Genomic DNA, 8,951 nt, shown 5'->3' with positions numbered 1-8,951 from the left:
CATACACACACACACAATCAAACACAGTTTTCATCATGCGCTCGTTCATCACTGGCTGTGGCTGCAGGTGTCTGTCAATGATAATACACCTGCAGGCTTTTAATCACCCACCGGCCCATTGGTTTGTACCGTTCAAACCATCATTTTCAGAGATACCGCCTGTTGTTCTCTCTGTATAGTGACAGCGAGGGGCGGCTATATACCAGAGACAGTCGTCAAAGACAGTGACATCATTGAATCAGTACGTGCTCCTCTGACAGCCTGAATGGCATCACGGTTGTTTTCGAGACTGAATCCACCTGGTTCATCCTACATGTGTCTTAAAAACAAAAAGCTGAAAGCTGTAATCTAAAGGAATAATTTGACATCTTGGAAAATACAATTATTTGCTTTCTTGCACAGTTTGATGAGAAGATCGATAACACTCTCATATAATATGAAGCTACAGCCAAAAGACGGTTAGCTTAGCTTAGCATATAGAGAAGAAGCAGGGGGAAACAGAAACCTCACTCTCTTCAAGGGTAACAAAAACCATCTTCCAACTCATCTACAGCTCACAAATTAACATGCTATGTCTCGTTTGCAGAGACTTCCTGGAGTCTTGTTGTCATCATGAGGTTGCCATGCAACCCCTGTGTTTTATTAGCAAATTATTGCACATAATTGATTCCTGGCTGCAGTGACTATGATATGTAAAGAGTCTGTCAATGTACATTTGAAAATGCAAACAAGCCTGTAAATAATCTCAAGGTTAAAAAAAAGCACATTCCCTTATTAGACTTGGACTTGGCCACTTTGTTGTGAATGTATGGCATTCATCATCACTATATCAGGAAGTCATCTGTTCATTGGCAAAACATCTTTTACACCAGTGATTCCCAAACAGAGCTACACTAGAGGGTATATGGAAGGTTTTGAAGTAGCTCAGCTAATTAAAAAAATGTGTAGGAGGAAAATAAACTCACAAATACAGTTGGATTACAAATTAGTGTGATGCTGATTTTTAGGATATTCATCATCACAGTTACCAATAAACTATGATGACTATGATAGGTCAACTACATAGAACACACCTCCTACCACGAGTCAGTTGTAACACCTGAACAACATGGTTTATGATTGGAGAAGTTGCTAAAACATCCACATTTTACCACTTCAAACAGTAGTATGATTGTAAACTTTCCAAACCTTCTGAAAAAAGGATGATTAAGCCTAAACTTAAATCATATATGGATCAAATCTGTTACATTATCCACTTGCTAACATTGGCATGCTAACATGCTCACAATGACAATATTATCATGTTGATGTTAATGTTAATGATGTTCCCCATCTTAGCATGTTAGCGTGCAAACATTTGCTAATTAGCACTAAAAAAGTATATGAGGCTGATAGGAATGTCTTTAGTTTTGATTTTTAATAACAGAAATGGTTGCTAATTCATTAAAGATGGATCAATACATAACAGCAGCCATCATAAAGGTAGTGGCTTTGTTAACTCAAACATTTCAAAATATGGAGTTTTTGTCTTCCCACTGCTTTTTGCACTACTGAACAAACAGAAACAATGCTGTCTGGGAAGGTGGAGCAACATATACCTCCCATATGTGTTCCTCCACTGAAACTAATGAATTGAAAGTAATTTAATGGAGCAGTGCACAGAACAGACCGGCAAGAGTTTCATTTGAACACAATGAGCAAGACGAGTGGTGAATATCTTCATATAGAAATATAAATGTATGTAAAATATATAAATATTTATCTGAAAAATGGATCGGATGACAAAACTACATGAAAATGTTATATCCGTGCAAGTTTATTTTCATTTTCCAGTGTTTTTTGAAATTATGATACTTTGCATTTTGATAAAACAGCATGAAGCGGAGCTCAATTACAGGAGAGTAAAGCTTTTTTAGAGTGCAGAACAATACCTGGAGAGACTTGAATGCAATTGTTTGTACTATTTTTTGTATTTTAATATAAATTCAGTGTTTGTTCTTCTATTCAGATTAATTTCACCACAGTACAGTATTGTGTAGTCTTGTTAATGTGTTTTAATGTGTTAGAGTGCTGCAGTGCTCAGTTTTGTTTCTTGCTGTAGTACATTTTTAAAACACATTTAGGCACAAAATAAATAAGAACAGAACCAGTTGGGTGCTTCATCATGCAGTATAATTTTATTACAAAAGTTTTTTTATACAAATTTAAATGCATAATGGCAATGAATACTTTGAACTCTTTACCTGCTGCCCTCATGTGGCAGGAAATGACTCAGTACTTGTATCATTCAGCAAAATAAATAGAGTAACATTCATTTTAGCACCATTCCTTTTCAAGAATGCTGACCATGAACCCATATATAACGCAATGACTGTGTCCCATCTTAATAAATATACACCTTTACACAAAGCAAAAATAAAAACAATAGCAGTTCCACCAAACACAAAAGGACACTTCATGAAGCTTTATTAAGCAACAAAAAGAATTAATTAAGATGAAAAAAAGAAAAAGACAAATTGAAATCCAGTGAATTTTGAGTTGAATATCGTAAGTATCTCTGTGACGGTATGTGCCTTATTTTTCATTCATTTTTATGGTTATGTCTTTGGATTTAAGACATTTCGCCTAATCAGAGGGACTGACTGAGGTGGATCTTTGTTGTTTTTAATAAAATAAATTTTTTAAAATGTTTGCAGTCAAATGATGACATTTGTCCCATTATTATCCTGATGTGATCAGTTACTGAAACAGAAATCTTCCACATTGTTGAGTTTGATGGTCTGAAGTTCCTGGCTGTCCAGTAGCCTGTAGCTGAAAGACACTCGGTTGACAAACTTCCCGCTGGAGACCATCCTCACCACTGTGTTATCACAGCCGATCTTCATGTGGGCTGCAGGAAAAGGAAAGGTAAAATCAAGTCTTGACTCAGCCAGTGATGGGTGTGTAATGAGGAAGGAAGGCAGAGGTCGGTGTGTACTCACTAGGTCCAGTGAAGGAGATGCAGAGGTCTGTGATGGGCAGCAGCTTGGACGTGTCGATGCCATTTCCTCCCAGCAACTGCACAAAATCTCCTGATTCTGCACATCCAGGCATGGACCTCTGTGGAGATCAACGTATGGGTTTAAAACATGTAGAAAAACTGTCCTTCAACAGGATTCAGTAGATATTCATCACAGTGAATTTACCAAGAGGAATTTAACCATGCATGTATAATAATACTGATGAGCAGTATGAATAATGAAATATAATAATAATCCTGTTGGATCCTATCAATAAAGTTATATATTAGACACTATAGAAATGATCACATTGATTTTTTAATACAGAGTTAGATGGTATGAGTAAAGAATACGGCTACAGATGAAATGTTTTCATGTGTTCGCACTTGAGTCTGGAAAATATCTTTTCATCTGTCTTGTTTAATTATCCTCCTCTGCTTAAAACGACCCATCTTTACACACAGGACCTCTTGTGCTTGTGTAAATAATGACAGTTCTCTCAAGAGTACATTATTGGTCAGTTCTAGAGCTGCAATGATTAGTTGATTAATCAATTAGTTGCCAACTATTGAATTAATCCCCAGTTATTTTGATTATCGATTAATCCTTTGGAGTCATTTTTGAGAATGACTGAGTGAATATTTCCTGGTTTATTTATCTTCTATGTAGTAAACTGAATATCTTTGGGTTGTGGACTGTTGGTCGGGACAAAAAGAAGACATTGGAGGATGTCACCTTGGGTTTTGGGAAACAGTGATTGAGATTTTTCAACATTTTCTGACATTTTATAGACCACACAACTAATTGATTAATCAAGAAAATAATCGACAGATTAATGGATAATGAAAATAATTGTTAGTTGTAGCCCTAGTCAGTTCTTCAAAAAGCTTCGGATGACCTATGCTTATTATATTCAGGAGCAGAATAAAAGTTTGTGTAATATCCATGAAGTTGGATGGTTGGGTGAACAAATTATGTGAATTTGAAACCAAAGACTGCAGTTCCCTCATGTCGCATGTCCATCTTACCTCAACAATCTATGTCGAACCTAAACCTTCATTAACTGATTTTTTTGGCCCCAAACATTAACATATCATTACCTTGTGAAGCTGATATGGTGACCTTATTAGCAAACAGTTGTTTATTCATAAATCCAGCAGACACGATGGTTACAACATTATTACCTGAATAGTAACTTTGGTTTTTGCTCTGTTTTTGGTCTCCACCTGATAAAAATGTCTCTTTAGCTGCTAAATGCTCCACTATTTTTTACCAGTTTGTGACTATCTTTGTGTATTTGCCATTTGGTGCTAGGCAGGTTTTGTACAGTGGGTTTTTTAAATCCCCACAGAAAACAGCTGTCTGCTTTGCCTAAACACAAAGCTGATGGTCAGGGTGAATCAAAACAACCAATGAGCTGAGAGATGCTGAAACACTCCCTAGAGCTGAGAGAAACTGCAGTTTCAGGTGATATTTCTCTATGAGTTTGTCACTACAAGCAACATGTTTCATGTTATGTAGTCATCTATTGATCTATTGTTAATATAAAAATATTGAATTTAGCCACCTTAACAAAGTAGAAGATGAAGGTTTATTTTCGAAGGCTCTATAAACTACATGTTTTGTTGTACAGGTGTGAGGACTTCCTTGAGTTGACTTGTTGTTCTGTTTACTTGTGCACTTCTAAATCACCAATAGTTATAACAGCTAAGTTTCTGCATAACAAACTCATGTGTATTAAAAAATGTTTTAAAGCATGTGTTCACTAAAATCACAAACAAAAGTTTTTAATTCAAAAATCGCTTTCTACTGAACGTGGAAAATAGTGTGTAACTGAGCCATTGTTTCGAGAAAGACATATTGGTGTTACTCGTGTTTTCCAAATACAATTTTTGAAAGCAATTCCATTCATCTCCATTGAATCGGAGTAATGGCAAAACTTTGAGAAAAAAAGTGCTGAGGAGAAGAATCGAGCACAGAGGCCATAATAAAGTGGATATTAAGCAGAAACCAGTGCATTCGTTCACCTTGGGAAAGTTGTTGTGGTGTCCCAAGCTGAACTCTGAGATGTCGATCTCCACTGGATATATGATGGAGAAGCTGCAGTTTCTGTGCTGCTGGGGGATCACCACTGTGTAACTGCCCTCTGGTGACTGAGAGATGACATTACAGGCTGCAAGGAGACAAGCATGGACATCAGGAGCATGATTTTACCTTAATGGACTCACTAATAGGAACATATGAACATACACAAGGACGGGCACACACACATGAATAATGTATGTACAAATGAGTGACAAAGAACATGCACTGGCTCTCCACTTTGTTCCATCTAATAACAAAGGTCAAAAGGTGAATTAATTGTGAGCTGTTACAGCAGCCTCAAAAAAGATGAATTTAAAATGAAATGCTAGTTTTATTTCTGATGATTCGGGCTGAGAAAAGGCTTCTCTGACAAAATTCAAGTCTGGTAGAAGCAAAAGTGAAGGTAATTTTAAAGACAAACAGAGTGTAGGTGCTGAATTAAAAAAATAAACTGAAGGTAAAACTCAGACAAAAGATCACTGCACTGATAGCTGCCAGAAAATTTGATTACATACATATACATTTCATGTATATGTATATCAATATAACAAAATTATGCAGATTAAAAAAAATATTGCAAGAGATCAACAAATTTTGGGTTCAGTTTACAGTAGATGTAACATTTTTTGTCTTGTCCTTACATGTTACTGTAGGACAGCATTTGCCCTGTGATCATGTCCCAGATCCAGAAACACATGCAGTGATGGCAAACTGTCCCCTGTTGGTGCACTTGATGACTAAAGCACCCTGCCAGGCTTCTATCAGCATCACCACCGACTCACACATTAATCGCTGCACAAATCTATACACACGAAATCCATACACACAAAAGCCCCAGAGTGGACTAGAAGCAAAAGCAGTTAGATTAGTATACATCTGATTATGCAGAATACTCACGGAAAGGGTTGATGAGTTTCCTGACTGTCAGCGTGAAGCCGCTGCCGGCGTTGTGAATGCGGAAGAAGACCATGGCCACGTTCTGAGAGGAGCGCACGCTTCTCCTCAGAGATCCTGAGTCACAGTAATCCACATAGCGCTCGTACACAGGCAGCGGGTGATCCTGGGAGCTGGGGAACTTCTCTCCTTTCATCACCCAGCCGTCAAACACCTTCATGGGACACATTAACAGGGAGAAGGTGAGAGCAGGATTACAAATTCGGTCAAAGATGATTTTTGAAGGGGTTTACTAGATCTCATGAGTGTATTTAGTTTAATCTTTCTCTGTGGGAAAGACATTCAACTTAGTACTTATAAGGTTGAGACCACTATGGTAAGATTAGAATGTAAGGAGCATCAGCATGCAAACATGAAGGGGCAGGTCACCCAAAGTAAGCAGGTTATATGCAATTGCAATAGGTTAAAGGAGCTTTTTCTCTAATCAGGAAGTGTTTCTATAAGATTAGTCAAGCAAGTTACTGCACAGTGAGTGACCCCAGTGTTTGGTGGCATGAAAACAAACACAGGCTGTGCCACAAAAACAAAAACAAAGTCATATTTCATCACCAGTTACAACTAAATATGTACAGAAGTATCTAAGTATGCCACTTATGTTAAGAATGTGATTACAGAAGGATTACTGGGAACATTAATGGTACAAATTGGTGGGTAAATGTTTTGTGGGAGAGGTGAGTTTACCGTGATGAAGTCCCCTCCCCTGCAGTCGATGTCAACACTGTCATAATCCACACTGATCACTTCATTGGGCTCTGCTATAAAGAAAGCGGCACAGCTGAGCTGAGGATGCTCCGCTGTGAAGGTGAACTGACCCTCTACTGCAACCATGTCCAGACAACCTGAGAGACAAACACACATGGATGTATTTGTGCAACCAGAGTATGTGTACACATCATAAACAACTAGAAAATAGCAGGCATTAGAGGCATCTATCCCCCTTTATTGTTCCTTTTTACTTGCTCCCACTATTTTCCCTCTCTATTCGTTATCATTGACGTTATGTCAATAAGCTACTTGAAATTGAAAAAACAACTGAATATGAGTCCTACTCAAAATTTACAGTTTTTACTACAGTTTTGTAGTAAAGACTGCATATATGAGATAAATAAATGCACATTTCTCTTTTCATTTCTCTCTCTCCAAAAAAAAGAAAAATATACGCACATAAGCTGCACAAATTGTCAATTATGTCTCTTTGATTAAAACAAAACGTGGTGAAGCTGCATTCAGTTATTATGATACTAAAAGCTGGAATAAACTTCCGGAGGATCTTAAATCTGCCCCAATCTGGCTACTTTTTAAAAAAGGCTAAAGTCTTTCATGTTCACCTTTGCCTTTAACTGTTGCTAATAATTGCACTATGACTCTAAATTGCACAGTGATATTTATTCTTTTTTATGTCTTTTATACTTAAAAAAAAAATCTTTTTATCTTTCTATGCTATCTCATTTTTATCTATTTTATGTAAGGCACTTTGAGTTGCCTCTGTGTATGAAACGTGCTGTACGAATAAAATTGCCTTGCCTTTGTGAGTGACAGGTACAGATTTCACATGACTTACGTAAAGGTCGGCGGTACATTAATTCCTCTGGTATTTCTCTCTTAGGTTCCGAGTTGAAAAATGAATATAAGTCATCTTTTGAGATCTCGTTGTTCTGCAGGAAAAAATATGAAATCAAGAAGTTTTGTCTGTGAATCGATTAAGAATAACAGCAAAGTTTAAGCGTGATCTTGATCATGACACTCACCTCAATATATCTGGAGTCTCCCTTGAGGACAGACAGACACAACACCAGAAAGAAGAGCTGCTCCCGGAAAGTGCGCTCCATGACGCGCATCTCTGTCAGCAAGGCGCACCTGAGAAAGTCTGAGCTGCTCTGTGACCAGCGCTGCTTTTATAGGACCAAGGTCTGTAACGACCACCTGACACGGTCGCTGTCACCCACCGTGGACCCCCCCTCCTCCCCCTCCATTACCCGATCATGTGCGTATTTGTGACGAGAGCAAGGATGGAGCAAGCTAGTTGAGAGATAGACAGAGAGAGAGAAAGAGAGAGAGAGAGAGAGAGAGAGAGAGAGAGAGAGAGAGTGAGAGAGTGAGAGACAGCTGATGCCTAAAGAAACTCAAACAACACATCAATCAGACGTCATGTTCCCTCAAACCGTGACTGTGCTGCAGTCCTGCAGTGGCAGGACTGGCGCTACCTGAGGACCACAATCATTAAACAACTGATCCATGATGTCAACTTCCTTTAATGTCACTACACATCGCCACATTTCTGTTTTTGCACATAAAAGTGACAGATTATTGATTGAATCCAGTGGAGAAATACAGTTTCAGTACTCGTGTTTGACGGAGCAATATTTTTAATACATATATTTGTTTAGTTCAGATGCGTGTATCTGTTTGATGTTATTCATAAATCTGACTTTCACAGGTCACTATCTGAAATTAATGCAAAAACAACGACTCATTGTAATTTAATGTGACAAAATAATGACAAGAGATATATTTTATGTAAATTCAAACATCTACAGTTCCATGCAAAGTGAGAACGCTGCATCTGCTGATGAAAATCATGTGATCTCATTGAAAACTGGCTTCATCACTTCATACACCTGCAACCTTGTGGCTCTTGTATCAGGTGGAACATTGAAGGTGAAGTGTTACCATGCTTATTTTTTTCAAGACTTCTCCCATATATAAAGATTATATCTTTATACATACAGTCTGTGACTCCTCTGCTGTGGCTTGGATTGTACCTGATTTAAAAGTCACTTTGGACAAAAGCATCTGCCAAATGAATAAATGTATGAGTCAATCCATCATGAGGCCGTAATGACAAAAAGACAAATGACAAAATGACAAAAAGTCAGGTTGTTTCCATTTTGCATCACAATTTTTATTAATAGA

General features: G+C 37.7%; 1 protein-coding gene across 1 annotated transcript; it reads right to left on the bottom strand.

Annotated features, from left to right (window-relative positions):
- Window positions 1–2,222: 2,222 nt before the first annotated feature.
- LOC121885826 (corticotropin releasing hormone binding protein) lies at window positions 2,223–8,021 on the bottom strand. The gene is made up of 7 exons (XM_042395597.1): window positions 7,787–8,021; window positions 7,600–7,693; window positions 6,720–6,877; window positions 5,982–6,192; window positions 5,027–5,172; window positions 2,982–3,099; window positions 2,223–2,890 (listed from the first exon to the last, which is right to left on the bottom strand). The coding sequence occupies exons 1-7, from the start codon at window positions 7,874–7,876 to the stop codon at window positions 2,736–2,738; spliced, it is 972 nt and encodes a 323-aa protein (XP_042251531.1). The 5' UTR covers window positions 7,877–8,021; the 3' UTR covers window positions 2,223–2,735.
- Window positions 8,022–8,951: the final 930 nt, after the last annotated feature.

The sequence above is a fragment of the Thunnus maccoyii genome, chromosome 19, assembly GCF_910596095.1.
Source record: "Thunnus maccoyii chromosome 19, fThuMac1.1, whole genome shotgun sequence".
Taxonomy (NCBI): Eukaryota; Metazoa; Chordata; class Actinopteri; order Scombriformes; family Scombridae; genus Thunnus; species Thunnus maccoyii.
Note: the sequence above shows the minus strand (reverse complement) of the source record. Positions and strands in the feature narration are given on the sequence as shown.